Here is an 18,152-nt window from a genome sequence, read left to right as displayed (position 1 = left end):
CTTTTGTATTCTGAAGGGCTCAAACTGAGCCGAGAGCGCAGAGATGGGTTACCTGGAGCAAAGTTCGTTGTCCCGAAGAACTTCACGGTGCCGACTCTCTGGCCCACCACCAGCACTCGGTCTCCGAGGTGGGGCTCTCCTGCACAGCGGCTGTTAATTGCTACACAGGCTCCTGAGGAACTCAACCCTGTTTAGTTGGTGGGTGGGAGAAGGGGGGGGGCAAAGGAAAAGAGAAGGGAAAAAAGCGAAGGGAAAGGGAAAAAAAAAGAAGAAGAACCTCAAAAAGCATATTAGCTGAAAAGTCACCACGTGCTCTCACCAGTCTAGCTATTGAGAGATTTCAGTGTGTGACCCTTTCCTGATGTACGCCCCCCACGGATGCGGATCTCACGTGGGGGGTCAAGACATTCAAAGAACTTGGAAAGGGTTTCCTGAAAAAATGACCGCCACGAGCACCTGACACACACTGTTCCTGATAAAGCATTGATTTTACCCAGATTTCCTGGGGCGCACTGCTAGAACAGAGGCCAACATTCCTTTTCTGTAAAGGGCCAGGGAGCGAGGATGTGAGGCAGTGCAGGCTGTGCCGTGTCTATAGGAACTATTCGGCTCTGCTACCCCAGCAGGAAAGCGCACCTAGACAAGGCAGGCATGGTATGTTCCAGTAAAACTTTATAGAAATAGGCGGCAGGTTGGAATCAGCCCGTGGACTCTACTAAAATGTTCTGCTAAAATGCTAGAATCAGAGTCATTCACTGGGACCCAGTGTGAATTACACATACAGGAATATGATCTGAACCTGAAAAGTGTCGTAAGTCTCCACTTAGCTCACACTGATTTCCCTATTAGGAATCAAACCACTCCCCCTCACCTTGATTGAAACCTAATCCCTGAAATGCCCACTATTAAATGTCAGAGGTCCTAGAGAAATACTGTCTGGAAAGCTGTTCAATTATAACAGAGAAAAAGTGGGCCCTTGAGGCTTCTCCCCCCAGTCCATAAACTGACTTGAGCTACCACCAGAGAGCGCCTACAGAAGCCTCTGTGAAGGCAGGGGACAGAGGGTAAGTCACATCACCAACGGGAGAGAGACTAACGCCATGGCAACAAATGAGGAACACAAACCCAGAGGGCGGGCAGGTGTGGATAAAGTGCTATACTAAAAAGTCCTAGGTACTCGTAATAACTAATATTTCCAATGCACTCCACAGTTTACAAAGTGCCTTCCATAGAATTATAACTACAGGAGACACAAACCCAGGAATTAACTAAGACATGGTGTTCACGGGCAGTCGATGGCACAGCCCGATTAGAGCCCAGGCCCTATGAGCACAAGTCCTCAGACGGGTCCCCAGGCTAAGACAGCACCTTCGACCACGGGGTCCAATGGTGCTGAGAACACAGACACCCTCCCTCACCTCCGCCACTCCCCGAATCTCATCTTTCTGCGCCTCCTCAGCCTCACTTCCCAGTATCTACACCCCTCAGATGCAAATGTATGGAGAAAGCGAAGTATCTATTCACTCTAGAAAAGTGTGCTAGGAAAACGTCTCTGAGGTCCTGAACCTGGGACTTCCTCTCACGATCTCCCGTTCTCGCTCCCTCCCCTTCTAAAAGGTCTTCTTGATCATTTTAACTGACAGGTCTCTTCATCCACTACTGTCTAAGCCTACATCATGTTTAAATTTATAAAAAGAGAAAAAAATATGTAGGTACACTAGAATTACTTCTTATAAAAAGTAAAACAGATACTTCCTTACCCACATGTACATTTTAAAAATCAAGTAAACGTCAAAAGCCCAAATTCCAGGTGAAAGAGGGCCTTGCAGTGTGACTACAGCGAGGACAAGTGGGATGGCTACATCCCTGCCTCGGTGCCTCTGTTCCTCGGGAGGCTAGACAGAAACTGCTCGCAGGGGAAGGAGACCTACTCTGAAATTACAGGTTCCAAGTCAACAATTTCTGGTAAAACTTCTGGGTTCTCCACTTTCAGAGTCCCAACCTGTAAAGTTGATCACTTCAGTGCTGCCACTGAGGGCTCCTCCCCGTCACTGCACAGTATTTTAAAGAGAAAAAAAATCCTGTCATGAACATTTTCTGTAACAGAATATTGCTTCAGTACAACTTTGGTAAAAAGTATGTGAACAAGAATCTGGTCATTATTATGAGGTTCACGGAGAACAATTTAGACCAAAATGGTTTCATTTCCTCTCCAGACAAGTTTGCTGTGTCGCCAAGTAAGTGAGGGGCAGGATGTTGCCTATGTGTCGACTCCGGCAAGGTGTCTGCTGTGAAGCAGTTTCTACGTCCTCACACATAACCGGAGAAAGGTGGACTGAGCAAGGGTTACTGCAGGGCTCGCCACATCCCAACGGGTCACCATCGTCAACAAGTCAGGAGAGCCACTGACCCTCTCCTGCCCAGGGTTAAACGAGGACTTGAACTTCAATATGAAGATGACACAAAAGTATGTGGGAAAGCAGCGGGATGAAAGCTCCCACGCCCAGCTGAATGTGAACTCAGGTAAGGTCCCACGGGGAGCAGCAACGTGAAGGGCCCTGGCCAGAGGTTCCCTCGGAGCCGGGACAACAGTGTGGCCGCCGCATGGGAGGAGAGGCCTTACACCGTGCTTGTGTCCACAGTTCAGCTCTCTACGGGCTGGCCATGACCGGTCTGAAGACCCGGGAGCTGGAGGAAGAGTGGAAGGTCCCTGGGACGGAGGCAAACCAGAACGGCAGCCAAGGAAGCAGCAGACCGACCACAGGCTAGAGCCCAGGTGTGCCCCTTAGAAACTGCCGCCAGGCACCAGTGACTTACCTCCCTAAGCCTCGGGTCCCTCATTCACATACAGTGAGGATGAGAATAAGGGTACCTACCCATGGGTTTGAGAATTAAGTGACATAAGGTATGTAAAGTACTTAGAATAGAACCTGAAATAGTAAGTATACAATACACGTTAGTTATTATTACATCTAGATTAGAAAACAGATGAGAAAGTTAATAAACCGTACGGTTTCCACGTTATCTGAGGATCTATCATAAAGTTCTAAAATGAACCTTAAAGGGTCAGAGGCGTTACATGCATGTCAAAGGGAAGAAGTGAGTGCAGACAAGCAACACGGGGGTGGGGGGGCACCGGGAGGAAGGCGGGGAGACCGAGGACGCTCACAGGGGGGGAGGGGCACGGGAAAGACAGAAGAGGACAAGTAGTTCAATCTGACTGAAGTTAAAGTTTCCTTCTACACATTTTAAAAAGAGCAAATCTACTTACAAACAAACCAAGATTAAAAACACCAAGAAAGCCTGGTTGAAAAAGCCATAGATACCAGCACTGGCTCTAGAGGAGACAGACGGGCTTTTGCTCATTGTCTTCTTGTTATTGCCACGTGCATTCAGTTTCTTGGGGTAGCTCGGTTTGTGTTCCAAAGACGAGGTGGAGGAGGAGCTGCTGATGGAGCCAAGCAGGGTACCTAAAACCGGTGAAGAAGAAGAACGCATCGCAGTGTGGACCATAAGAAGTGAACCAACAAGATGACTTTCCAGGTAAATCCCTCTGAAACCTGCCATTTAGCTTTCTCAGCTGTGGATTGCCTAGCGTTGAATTAAATGCCTGGTTTCGTCCAACTGTCCTGCAGTTCATGCAGACAAGACTTCACCACTCAAGCAATTGTGCCGTGAGGACTCCCGCTGCATGAGGACACTCTCACAGGAGAGCACCTGTCACATCGGGTTCCCTTAAGTCGACTACCTCCTTTGCTTCCCACGCTCGCTCTCACCTCCCACTCTAGATGGCTTAGTAGAATCCAATCTTATTTACACTTAGAAAGTCTTTCTCACAGGGCGCCTGGACGGCTCCGTGGGTTAAGCCTCTGCCTTTGGCTCAGGTCATGATCTCAGGGTCCTGGGATCATGCCCTGCATCGGGCTCTCTGCTCAGCAGGGAGCCTGCTTCCTACCCCACCCCTGCCTTCTTCTCTGCCTACTTGTGATCTCTGTCAAATAAATAAATAAAATCTTTAAAAAAAAAAGTTTCTCTCACCTCCCAGTCTAGATGGCTTAGTAGAATCCAATCTTATTTACACTTAAAAAATCTATTAATTTGTTTTAAGATAAAAAAGGGTGGTATTAAAATGTTTTGAGTTAACCTAAAGGCAAGCAGGAATACTCCTGAAAGTGCTGTTCATGCTCTAGTCACCCAGTGATTTGACTGCTGAAGACAATTTTAAACATTTTTATCAAACCGTCTATACTCGGAGTTTCCTTTTAGTCTCCCATTTAAGTTAACCTGGTAGCTCTCTATTAAGCATACACAGAGGCACAACACAGCATTTTATACCAAAACCATGTATATACACTTTTCGATGAGCTGCTTAATGTATTTCCGAGGGTAATTTTTTACTGCAATGATTTTTCTCTCAAAAACATTAAAACTTAGCTCCCATGTAAGCTTTATCACTATGTCATTTTAAAGTCCCATCAGTAAATTAAATCTTTAGAATGGACATTATAAGATTATTTTACCATCTTTCTCTGTTACAGGTTTCAGCTCTTCCCCAGGAGGCAATGACAGTGTTGATTCAGAAGCACTCTTTTTTGAGGTCATTAATCCTAGCACATAGAAATAAGACACTTTCAGCAATAAAGAACGTCAACATTAAACACACAAATGTGCTTGCTGTTTAAAGTACAGATATCCCTCGTTATCTAAATCTCTTCTACTTCTGGAAACATCTGGACAGTAAATTCACAGACAGCAGGGGCCGGACCAAGATTTCATTACATGAAGGGGCGGGGGAGGGTCGTGGAGAACGCATTCTTAGCCCCCCTGAAAACTTCAATCAATTTCCTCAAATACCACCAAGGTCTCTTTTAGACCTATTTAACAATCCACTAAGGAATTCTAAATACTATAAAAGAGTTAAAGCCCAGCTACCTAGCTGTTTGACTCTTCACGCACTCATTAGTGTGTCCGCACAAGGCCAGCGGGCGGCGCGAAGCTCACGCAGCCGGAGGATGACCACAGCACACGCACCAGGCCTGGCCTCGACTTGCAAACTCCACTCACGTGTCTGCAGATCAGCTACAGAAGACTTTCTGCCTGGGGAATTCTGGGTAAAAATGTTTGCCAACCGTTGTAGCCACTCGACACGAAAGCGAACGTCAGACAGTGAGGAGCCCCACACTCTCTGCCCTTGGCACTCTGACAATGACCGCCCCGCCATCACCACACCCAGGTGTCACAAAAGGAGTCACTTTAAAAAAGGAAATGCCCGCGAGTAATGCTTCGTCTTGTGAAGACTTCTGTTTCCAATTCTACAGAACCAGATTATTTAACTAGGAAACCTAATGGACTACGCCCAGTTTTAAATTCCATCAAGGACCCATTTCGATTCTTCCTGCTTAGGAAGCAACTGAGTGAAGGACTGTTGCACTCTGAGCCTCACGAGTGTGAGCGAGACATGGTCCCCACCTGAAAGGAGCACCTTTTCAATTCAGAATGGTAGAATGATGTGAGCATGAAGAACTAAAATATTAGGACATTTATTGATAAGTACAACACAGAGGAAAGAGGGAATAATTGTGGTTACAAAGATAAATTAATGCCTCACAAGGAGATCACATTCTGTGATAGGTCTTGAAAGACAGGTAAGACTTCCAGGGCACCTGTGTGGTTCAGTCAGTCAAGTGTCTGTCTCCAGCTCAGGTCATGATCTCAGGGACCTGGGATCAAGCCTCACACGGGGCTCCCACCTTAGCAAAGAGTCTGCTTCTCTCTCTCCTTCTACCACACCCACCCCTGCCATGGTCCCTCTCTTTCTCAAATAAATAAATACAATATTTTAAAAAGAAAAGACAAGACTTCTTCCAGAGCATACTGGAGTAGGTATGTTCAGAAAGAACTGAAGACAGACATTCTAGATGGACAAAAAGAAAAGAAAAATCTTAAGGACAGGGTCAGAGATGGACAAGTAGCATGGCTGGAATACAGAGTACTTTTGGGACTTGGGAGAAGACAGACTGGGTAGACAGGCCAGGGAGAAATCTCAAGGGAGGACGGTGCCAGATAAGGACCTGGTCCTCTTGTGGAAGGAATGTGCCTCTGATGGACTTGGTGAAGGAGGGCTGGCACAAACAGAGGAGAGAATAACGTCCCCCTGACAGCAAAGTTTAGAAGGAAGCGAGAGGGGCAGAAGTAGGAAGCACGGACCAGGGAGAAATTCTAACAACAGGCAGAATGAAGACAGAGTAACAGCAGCAGGAACTGAATAGGGGGTGGGTAAGAGAGACTCTGTGCAGACACCCCACAGAGCGCATTTCTTATTTTTCAGTTTGTTTGTTTGTTTTTAATTTATTTAACAGAGAGAAACTAGGCAGAGAGGCAGGCAGAGAGAGAAGAGGAAGCAGGCTCCCTGCAGAGCAGAGAGCTCCATGGGGGGCTCGATCCCAAGACCCTGGGATCATGACCCGAGCCAAAGGCAGAGGCTTTAACCCACTGAGCCACCCAGGCGCCCCTCTTATTTTTCAGTTTTAACATGTCCATTTGGTTCTTTCTTATTTGAATTTTTTAACTGAGTCCCTGGAGATTCACATGCAGTTGTATAAAGTAATACAGGGAAATCTCTTACATCCTTTGCCCAATTTCCACAAAGGTAATTTTTTACATAACTATAGTGTAATCCCACAAGCAGGATGCCAACATTGGTATAATCCACCAATCTTAGGTTGCCCCAGTTTTAAACCAAACTCCTCTGTGTGTCTGTGCACACATGCATGTTGGCTCACACACCATTTGGTTCTTTTTTATATCTTAATTTCTCTGAACTTTCTTTCCACTTATTTCCACTTATTAACATTAATTCTTAAAGAACATTTAATGCATTATTTAAAGTCTTTGTCTATGTCATGTCTGTGTCCTGTTAGGGTTGGCAACCTTTAATTGTCTTTTTCCTTGAGAGATGTTGAGATTTTCCAGGTTTTTCAATTTTGAGCCATTTGGGATTGTATCCTATACATTTTGAATATTACGCTGTGGGACTCTAGGTCTTATTTAAGTCCTATGGAGAAAGTTTATTATTTTGTTTTACGAAGGAGTCAGCCCAATCCAGTTCAGACTAGACATCCCTACCCAACTTCTGTGCACTGTGGTTCCAATGTCAGTTCAGTTTCCAAAGCCTTTTAGGGATCTTTCCCCTATGATGTACTATCCCATTGTGCCTGGGACCTGGGCGGTGATCTACCCCAGAGGCCAAAGCCTGTGCTCAGATCCACACATGCACCACTGGAGAGCAAGCCCAGGAGTTCACACCCAACATTCTGAGATTACTTTCTTGAGCTCCCTCTTCTCCATGGTCTCCCTGCTACTTTCTTGCTCCTGGAGGCATCCGTTTCTGGTATCTGGGCAGGATGCCTAGGCTTTAGTTTCCCTGCTCAGTCATACAGTCTCCTGTATGACTCCTTGGAAACAAACAGAAGGCAAACGAGTGGGGATTCCACCACATTCTCAGGACTATGGTTTCTCTGGTCAGAGAAAAGGGTTCCCCTCCTGTGGGGTTTCAGGTGCTTCACCCCCAGCGCTGATGCACCAGGCAGGACTGCCAAGGGACCGACCGACCGACCGGCATGGGAATGAACCAAAGTGGGGGGGGGGAGGGAGTGTGGCAGGGAGACTATTAAAAAAAAGGGGGTTTCTTCCATTTTCTGTATAGTAGGAGACCCATTTCCTAATCCTTAGACCAGAAACAGAGGGCTTCTCTTTGGGCTTCCCTTCCAATAATGGCTGTGAACTTCTGGGATTCAGGTTAAAAGGATACCATTTACTAATGCATCAAAAAGTATGAACTACCTAGGAACAGACCTAAAAAAAATGGTACAAAAATAGCTGTAGAGAAAAATCAGAAAATCTTACTGACATATTTTTACAGGACCCAATTAAATATAGCAATATTCCAAGCTTACAATTTAAAGACTGAATATTGTAAAGATGTCAGTTCTTCCCAAATTGACTTATGGTTTAAATGCAAAACCAATAAAACTTTAGTAGATATTTTTTTAAAGAAACTTAACAGCTTATTCTAAAATTTATATGGAAGTATGATTTATAACAATCCAAACAGGCAAGACACTGTTTAAGAATACGGTAGGAAGCTTTCCTCTACTAGATATCAAGATTTATTTGTTAAAAACTATAGTAGTTAGGAAGTATGAACTGACATAGAAATATTCAAATAGCTCAATGGAAGAGAGCAGAAAGGCCAACCAATTCTTGGACAAAGTCCTTGAATCATAGTGGAAAGCCCTTCTGCTTCAGCCACTGATACATTAGCAAGCGCTTACTGAGCACGTATTTTGTGCGAGGAACTACTACAAAAGTACAGAATACTCTCACATTCCATTTAAAGTTTAAAATTTTGCTGAGAGGATAAAGGATCTGCACAAAACGAAGCAACTGGAGGGCAAGACCCAAACTAACAAATAATTGTGTGGTGTGGATACAAGCGTACACAAAGGCAGATGGAAGAGAGACATCAAAGTGATCTGGGTCCCCAGGGAACTTTTCTTGGAGAAGCAGCATCGAAATAAGGAGGTAAATCACAGCTAGGGCCTCAAAAGACAGAAATGAAATCACTGCACTCGGAGAAACAGCACGAGACAAAGTATGGAGGGAAGAGTGAGGACAAGCAACCACAGTTCGACCACGACATAGCCAGAGACCCTGTTACACACAGCAAGGACTCAGACTGCCAGTCTAGAGAGTCAGGACTTCTTCTGATTAAAAAAGAAGTCACTAAAATTCTTGAATAGATGAGAAACATAAAGCTGGTTGTGTTTATAAGGATTTATCAGAGGTCTAAAATCGAGCGTGGAGGTTAGATGAGGGGGTGAGGAAGCTATGCAGGTGGTAGGAAAGAAAGGAGCAAGTGTAAAATTTTCTTGTCAGGAATCAAAATCATAAACCATGACTGACGTCTAAAAACATGTAAGATGCAGATTTTATTAAATTCAGGCTCCAGAGTTATCTAACAAAAAAGTTAGAAGTTAAAAAGAAGTTAAAAAAAAGTTAAAAAGAAGCACACTAAGCATCAGGCAGTCCGCAAGAGAAATCAAAAAAAAAAAAAAAAAAAAAAAAAACACCCTGAAGAAGAGATTTAACCTTCTGGTTTGACCTACCAGTGTTTACTTTTGACGTTACATGAGTTACATCAATTTTCTGAGACCTGATGAGAGCCACAGCTTTTCCAGAAGAAGTGTGTGCTATATTCTTCCTTCGATCTTTTGCCTTACTTATCTTTGAAAGCGGTGCAAAAATACCTAAGTGGGGAAGGGAGGGCTTGAGTTAGTGTGAAGCAATGAGAAGCATTTCAGATAAAGGGGTAAGTACATCCATTTAGTAACATAAATCTTTAAGATCCTTTTTAGTGCCTACCAGATATCCTGTAAGGCGAGACAGGAATAAAAGCGAGATGCAGTACTTGCCCTCAGGGAGCTTACAATCTAGCTGTCAAGAAGAACCACATACACAGCAATTTAAGAATCACATACAAGATGCATAATCAGGTATTATGTCTCTTATTCAGGGATAAGAGAAATGAGTGAACCTAATAGTTTTCCATCATAGTAATTTCTGATTAAGCTATTGGCTCTTGTAAATTTGTACGATCTTACTGGAAGACAAAAATTTCTAACCTAAGCCACTTTGTGGAAATAAATGATAAGGAAATAGAGATGTGTGCAAAAGTTACAAAGTTACACTTTTATGGTATGAGGAAAAGATAGATTTCAAAAGCCAAAACAATTTCTTGCTTACTACTACTATGATCCAATTACACTTTTGGAAATTAATTATGAAAAATAATCCAAATGGAGGGAAAAGACTGTATATCTGAGTATATCATCATCACAATGTCATTCATAAGTAGGAGAAAGCAAGTATGTGGCAATAGGATGAATGAATGAACTACACCCATGAACTATTACATCACCATCAATAAATAAATCCATAAAAACTGAAAATACAGAAAAGCATGAAAATTATCAAGAAAATAAAAATGAAATTATATAGTTGACTACATTATGATCATATCAGAGAAAAGTTTTATGTGTGGATGTAAGAAATACTGTAAAAAACTGAAAACCAAAACATATTTATGGGAACAATCAGATTACTCTTGAATTCTCTTTCAAATTTGTTATTAATGCATTATAATGTTGTTTAATGAATTTTTTTTCCTTAATCTGTGGAAGGTTACATGGTTTTTCTTTCAAGGTCTTAGTAGAAAATTTCCACACAGTATTATTCCACATAATATCTTCAATATTTATATAAAGTAAATATTTAGTTCTATGGCTTTAAAAGATTTCTACAGCATATAAAACCCCACCTAATATAAGTTCTCATTCTTCTTGGTTTTTTTTTTTTTTTAAGATTTTATTTATTTGTTTTACAGAGATCACAAGTAGAGAGGCAGGCAGAGAGAGAGAGGGGAAGCAGGCTCCCTGCTGCGCAGAGAAGCCCGATTCGGGGCTTGATCCCAGGACCCTGAGATCATGACCTGAACCGAAGGCAGAGGCTTAACCACTGAGCCACCCAGGTGCCCCTCATTCTTCCTGTTTTTTTTTTCTTTTAAAGATTTTTATTTATTTATTTTGAGAGAGAGAGAGAGAGACAAAGCAAAGTGAGAGAGAGCGTGAGAGGGGAGGTCAGAGGGAGAAGCAGACTCCCCATGGAGCTGGGAGCCCAATGTGGAACTTGATCCCAGGACTCTGGGACCACGAGCCGAGCCGAAGGCAGTTGCTTAACTAACTGAGCCACCCAGGCACCCCACATTCTTCCTGTTTTTTAATGAAATAAATAATTTGGAAGATCAAAACTAAATTTAGAGCAATGACTAGCTCCACCTGAAGACTAAAGTGCATGCAGAATAGGGGCTAAAGTTCCTAGTAAGTAACTCGTGCTCATCAAAGTACCGAAGGGACTTTGCTCAGATCTTGACATATAATCGTAAAGCTTAACTAAAATAAACACATAGGGAAGAATTATTTTTAAATAGTAGAATAACACATTTCTAGATAAACATGGCCCCCATTTTACCACAACTCCTCCCAAAACTCCACCAAAATATTAGTAAGGAATAAAAACAATATAAACTCTGAAGAAAAAAGAAAATGATTAAAAAAGAGGGAAAAAAATACTAAAAGCTCCTAAAGATTTTGCAACTTTTACACAGCAATGCTGAGAACTCAAGATAGTAGCTGACAAGCCAAGAGCCCAGAAGCCACATCCTGCCCCCCACCTCTTGTCGTCAAGACCCAACAGCACCCAGGTGTTTACACACAGTCTACTGCTGCTTCTTCACTATGACAGAAAAGCTGAATAGCTGAGTGAGAGACTGTGTGGCTCTTGGCAACTATAATACTTCCTCTGGCCTTTTACAGGAAGTTTGCCAAACTCCATCACATGTCAGACCATCACCTTCTAAATACTAAGAGAATATGAGTTCCAGCCTAATATGCCTTATCCCATCAAACTATCATATGAAGTGTGAGGGTAGAAATAAACCTATTTTTGGAATGGAAGGCTTCAAAAAATTCATCTCCCTCGAGCCCTTTGTCAAAAAGCTACTAGAGGATGTACTTCACCAAAACGAAGAGGTAAACCAAGAGAAAAAATAACTTAGAATAATGAAGGGGCCCAATTTTCCTCCTCATAATATGAAGACAGTAGAGGTTTAAAACTGGCAAAACCAGGGGCGCCTGGGTGGCTCAGTGGGCTAAAGCCTCTGCCTTCAGCTCAGGTCATGATCCCGGAGTCCTGGAATCGAGCCCCTCATTGGGCTCTCTGCTCAGCAGGGAGCCTACTTCCTCCTCTCTCTCTCTCTCTGCCGGCCTCTCCAACTACTTGTGATCTCTGTCAAATAAATAAATAAAATCTTTAAAAAAAAAAAAAAAACTGGAAAAATCAGGGGTGCCTGGCTGGCTCAGTCAGTAGAGCATGTGACTCTTGATCTCTGGGTTGTGAGCTCACCCCCCAAGTCAGGCATGGATATTACTTAAAAACAAAATCTTTTAGGGGCACCTGGGTGGTTTAGTCTGTTAAGCATCTACCTTCAGCTTAGGTCATGATCCCAGGGTCCTGAGATTGAACCCTGCATTGGGCTCCCTGCTCTGCTTCTCCCTCTGTCCCTCCTCCTCACTTGTACATGCTCTGTCTCTCTCAAGTAAATAAATATTTTTTTTAAAAAAAAACCCTTTATTTAAAAAATATAAAAATCTTTAAAAGAATAAAAATAAAATTGGAAAAATCAAGAGAGATTCTTGTATTATTTACAAATATAAATATTAATATCAGAAGATATAACTAAAGATATTGAAATGGTTCTTGCCTCAAAAGGGCAGGACTCAGGGTCAGGGAAGGGCAAGCCAGGGAAGGATTTAACTAATGTTTTTTATAAACCTTATGATACAATTTGACTTATGTATTCACTTTGGTAATAATTAAAACACATAAAAATTATATTGCCAAGTATTAAAATTTATTATAAAAATTTTCATAATTGCTAAAACTTAGAAGCAACCAAGATATCCTTTAGTAGATGAATGGGTAAATAAATTGTAGTACATCCAGACACTGGACTATTATTCAGGGCTAAAAAGACATGAGCTATCAACCCATGAAAAGACATGAAGAAAACTTAAATGCAAATTACACAGGTAAAGAAGCCAGTTTGAAGAGGCCAGGTTAGCACTACAGAATTCCAACGATAGGACAGTCTGGAAAAGACAAAACTAAGACGACAGTAAAAAGACCAGTGGCTGCAAGGAGTTGAGCAGGGAGGGGAGGAACAGGAAGAGCACAGAGGATTCTCAGGGCAGTGACAAAACTCTGTACGATACTGTAGTGATAAAGAGATGTCATTCAACACTTGTCCTAACCCACAGAACATTCACCACTAAGGGTGAACCCCAGTGTAAACTTTGGACTCTGATGATGACGAGTTAGTGTAGGTTCCTCTGTGTTAAGAAGTGTACCCTCCCGTAAAGGGACACTGATAATGGGAGTGGCTCCGCATGCATGAAAATAGAGAATACAAAGGAAATCTCTGCACCTTCCTCTCAATTTTGTTTTGAACCTAAGGAGCTCTTTAAAAAAAAAGGGGGGGGGGCGCCTGGCTGGGTGGCTCAGTGGTTTGGGCTGCTGCCTTCGGCTCGGGTCATGATCTCAGGGTCCTGGGATCGAGCCCCGCATTGGGCTCTCTGCTCCGCAGGAGGCCTGCTTCCCTCTCTCTCTCTCTCTCTCTCTCTCTGTCTGCCTCTCTGCCTACTTGTGATCTCTGTCTGTCAAATAAATAAAATCTTTAAAAAAAAAGTATAAAAATTATAAAACTTCTACAATTGAAAAAGTCTAACATGGATGAGAATCAGCAGATCAGTTGTACAAAATAATACTGAAACAGACTATAGCATTTATAAGAATTTATAATAAAGGAAGCACAACAAGCCAAAGGAAAAACAATATGGGGGGGTAGAAATCTATTGCTGAGAAGAGACAAATTCTTTGGTTTCTGCTTCAGGCAACTCTCATTTTTCCGTAATCCAACACATGATCCTTGCCCCCACCCCCAAAACTTGGCTTTAAGCATGTGAAAGGGACAGAAACAAGGTCCTTGGGGCCTCCAGCTTTGTCCTCATCAAGCATGGAGAGCCTTGGGATGATGAGATTTGGGGGGCAACATACATTGTGCTACCCGCTAAGCCTTTCCCGTGACTCTGACATGCGCCCTATATGTTGTTAGCAGTTTTGATCCTTCTCTCAGTCTGCTTGACAGCTGCCACAATTAGCTAATGCAGAAAAGTTAAAATCAAATTCTTAACTTAATTCCACACAACCACCCAGATATATGGCAAATGGGTTAAATAATTAAGTGTTAAAAATTAAAACATTCAAAAGAATAAAATATATAGTTTTAAATTAATCCTTGAATTAGAAAGAACTATCTAAGCATAAAAACAATGTTAAGAAATCATAAAGAAAAGTCTTTTAACTACATAAAACTCTATGCCAAAACACTGCAAATAAAGTTCAAAGGCAAATGACAAACTGAGCAAAATATCATGTGGAAACTGTAAGTTTAACATCTTAAATATGTATTTGTATTTCTAAAGTTTTGAAAAACCCACTAATCTCAATTATTTCATTAGCATGTAATATGAACAATTATTTCTTAGCAATTGCCAGGATAACACACAAACACATATACAGAATATATATATATATGTTAATATGCATATGATATTAATATGCATGTATATGTTAATGTGTATATTAACATAAATATTGTGAATATATACACAAAATATATATATTGTATAATATATGCATATTAACATATATATAAAACACAAAACATTTTAAGTGTTTTATTTTACCACAATCAGAGAAATATGAATCCAAACAAATTTTTACCCATCAAATTTAAGAAAATGGAGCCATTAAAAATCACATTTTTAAACAGTATTTAATGATTTGGAGAAATTATAATAGCATGTCAAGTAAAAATATAAAATATATAACCATATATCAACCAAATTTTGCAAAAAGAAATAAGCAGAAGAAACATACGGGTGATTTTTATTTTCTTCTTTTAACCTTTTTTATGGTTTTCACATTTTATACAATATTTTTATAGTCAACAAAATGATGCTCCATCTTAAGTGTATGACAAAAGGAAACTGATAATTTTGATAAATTTAGAACAACTAGCAAATAGCTACCATTTGTTGAGTACTTAACAGGGAATTAAGCACTGTTCAGGGTGCTTTATACATTTATCAACACATTTAATCATCATACAAACTCTTGAGGTATTACTGGCCCCATTTTACAGAAGGCAAGCTTCTATAGAAGAGGCACAAGAAGAGAATTAAGATCACATAACTGGTAGGTGGAGAGGCTGATTCACACCCAAGCAAGGACTTCAGCATGAGACCAGAGGACCATCTGTGGAGCTACAACTGAAATACTATACAACCAGGGAAGTTAACGTTCTAGAAGAATATTTCATGGCAAGGAAAAACAGTCACCAACATAGCAAGTGACAAATTTAATTCAATATGTCAAGGAGTCTGTCCGTGTGTATGTATATGAGAGAGAGAAAGAATATGAATTTAAAGAAATGTCTTGTCAGAAAGAAAATCATCCCACCTCAGAATATAGTTATAAAGTTCGCTTCACTTGCTTTTCCAAGTTTTCAAGCTTTTCAACCCCCAGAGTTCTGTTTCCTTGATAACAAAGTCGCTCTCTCAGTCACAACAGCCCCTGAGCAGGACTTATGGAAGGTCACGGAACGGGATGTACTCTTGCTGAGTCACCATCTCCCAATCACTATACTGCTCACAGCAGGGAAAGAGCAGCCCTTTCATTAACTACATAGATAACCAGGAGAAAAGCTCTACTTAAAAACAATTGAAGAGTAGGGATATCTGGGTGGCCCAGTTGGTTAAGTTTGGTTAAGCATCCAGCTCTTCATTTCAGCTCCAATCATGAACTCAAGGTCATGAGATTAAACTCCACATTGGGCTTCAGGCTCTGTGAAGAGTCTGCTTGGGGTTTTCTCCCCCCTCTCCCTCTGCCCCTCCCACTGATCATGCTCTCTGTTCTCCAAATAAATAAATAAAAAATATTTTTTTAAAAACATAAAAATAAAAATAAATAAAAGTAAATTTGATTATCTTAAACTAATTCTCATTAAGTTAGATAGTATCTACCTTACCATATTTGGGGGCACATTTAAAGTACTGGATTTTCCCAACACTTCCATTGTTTTTCCCTTCTGGTTCATCCAGCTCAATGCCAGCCCACTGCCCACTTGCAAATTCAGTTGTTCCACAAAATCTTAATGTTCCAACCTAAAGAAAACATAAATCAGAATAAATTTTGAGGATTACTAGTAATTCTAAATGTGCCACTCTTACAACTTTACCAGGGAAGTTTTTAAAAACCATTCTCTCTAAGTAGACATTAGAAGAGGAATATTACCAGGGATAAAAAGAGGTATTATATAATGATAAGAGTCAATTCACCAAAAAGAATCCTAAATCTGTATGCACCTAACAACTCATTTTAGAAAATCTCCAAACATTTGGAAATTGAAAAATATACTGCCAAATAACCCATGGTGCAAGAAAAATTTAAAAACATTTTAAATTGAGTGAAAATGGTAACATAATATACAAAAATTTATAGGATGCAGCAAAAGCAGTGCTTAGAGGGAAATTTATAGCATGAAACACTTGTATTAGAGAAGGTCTCAAGTCAATGACCTAAAATTTCATTTTAAGAAACTAGAAAGTGAAGACCCAAAGCAAGCAGGAGAGAAACAGTAAAGATAAGAAATTACAGGGTACCTGGGTGGCTCAGTCAGTTAAGTGTCTGCATTCAGCTCAGGACATGATCCCGGGATCTTGGGATCAAGCTCCACATCAGGCTCCCTGCTATGCAGTGAGCCTGCTTCTCCCTCTCCCTCTGCCCCACCCCCAGCTCATGCTCTCTCTCTCTCAATCTCATAAATAAATAAAATCTTTTAAAAAAAGGTAAGAAATTAAGAACAGAAAAAATAGAGAAAATCAATGAAACAAAAACTGGTTCTTCATAAGGAAGGTAAGATTGATAAACATATAGCTAGGGACCAAGAAAACAAACGAGGGAGAAGACATAAACTGCACACATCATGAATGAAAACAGGACATCATGACATTCCTTCAGTCATTTAAAACATGGTAAGAAAATACTTTGAATGACCCTGTGCCTATAAATTTAACAAATGAGATAAAAAGTTCCAACTCCTAGAAAGGTGCACACTGTCAAAGCTCACACCTGGATTATAGTTAAAAACCTTCTAAAAAACAAAAACAACAACAAACCCTTCAGAACCATATGGACTTACTGGTGGATTCTACCAAAGAATTTAAAGGAAGAGTAATCATCACTACACAAACCTAGTATATAAAAGTGGAAGGACTAATTCTCAACTCATCCCCAGCATTACCTTGATACCAAAACCAGACACAAAGATCCTCAACAAAATAAAAGCAAATTAAATAATCATGATTATTTACATATGATATCCCACACAAACAAAAAAGCCAAGAGAATTAATAAATTTAGCAAGGTTATAAGATATATGGTCAATATACAAAAATCAACTATATTTTTATGTGTAATTTCCAAAACACCACTATTTACAGTAGCACCAAAGATCATGAAAAACTTTGGCATAAATATAACAAAGCATAGCAATATCTAAGATATACTTAAAATACGATTGGCAAGAAAGAAGTCAAACTTTCATTATTTGCAGACATGGTACTCTACGTAGAAAACCCAAAAAAAGACTCCACCAAAAAAACTGCTAGAACTCATACATGAATTCAGCAAAATTGCAGGATACAAAATCAATGTGCATAAATCTGTTGCATTTTTATACACAAGTAATGAAGCAGCAGCAAAGGAAATCAAGGAATTGATTCCATTTGCAATTGCACAAAAACAATAAGATACCTAGGAATAAATCTAACTAAAGAGTTCAAAATCTGTACTCTGAAAACTATAGAATACTTATGAAAGAAATTGACAAGGACACAAAGAAATGGAAAAGCATTCCATGTTCATGGATTAGAAGAACAAATATTGTTAAAATGTCTATACTAGGGACACCTGGGTGGCTCAGTCAGTTAAGTGTCTGCCTTTGGCTTAGGTCATGATCCCAGGGTCCTGGGATCAAGTCCCACATTAGACTCCCAGCTCCACGGGGAGCCTGCTTCTCTCTCCACCCTTTACCCCACTCATCCTCTCTCTCAAATGAATAAATAAAATCTTTGGCAAACAAAAATTTAAAAAAACATCTAGGGGTGCCTGGGTGGCTCAGTTGGTTAAGCTGCTGCCTTTGGCTCAGGTCGTTAACCCAGGGTCCTGGGATCAAGTGCTGCATCGGGCTCCCTGCTCAGCAGAGAGCCTGCATCTCTCTCTCTCCCTCTACCTGCTGCTCTGCTTACTTAGGCTCTCTATCTCTCTGTCAAATAAATAAATAAAAATCTTTAAAAAGAAAATGTCTATACTACCTCAAGCAGTCTACACATTTAATGCAATCTCTACCAAAT

The 18,152-nt window shown here is 40.8% G+C and overlaps 1 protein-coding gene across 2 annotated transcripts in view; it reads right to left on the bottom strand.

Moving 5' to 3' along the window:
* Positions 1–18,152, bottom strand: part of CLIP4 (CAP-Gly domain containing linker protein family member 4) — a 68,193-nt gene that overhangs the window by 24,869 nt on the left and 25,172 nt on the right. For both annotated transcript variants that reach the window (XM_059405371.1, XM_059405370.1), the window contains exons 8-12: positions 15,767–15,902; positions 9,168–9,308; positions 4,521–4,607; positions 3,327–3,470; positions 53–187 (exon numbers count right to left, since the gene is read on the bottom strand). In XM_059405371.1, coding sequence (XP_059261354.1) covers positions 53–187; positions 3,327–3,470; positions 4,521–4,607; positions 9,168–9,308; positions 15,767–15,902 — 643 coding nt within the window. The remainder of the gene's footprint in view (positions 1–52; positions 188–3,326; positions 3,471–4,520; positions 4,608–9,167; positions 9,309–15,766; positions 15,903–18,152) is intronic.

Source organism: Mustela nigripes, chromosome 7, assembly GCF_022355385.1.
Source record: "Mustela nigripes isolate SB6536 chromosome 7, MUSNIG.SB6536, whole genome shotgun sequence".
NCBI classification, from domain to species: Eukaryota; Metazoa; Chordata; class Mammalia; order Carnivora; family Mustelidae; genus Mustela; species Mustela nigripes.
The sequence above is the reverse complement of the archived record's forward strand: the minus strand, read 5'-3'. Positions and strand labels throughout refer to the sequence as shown.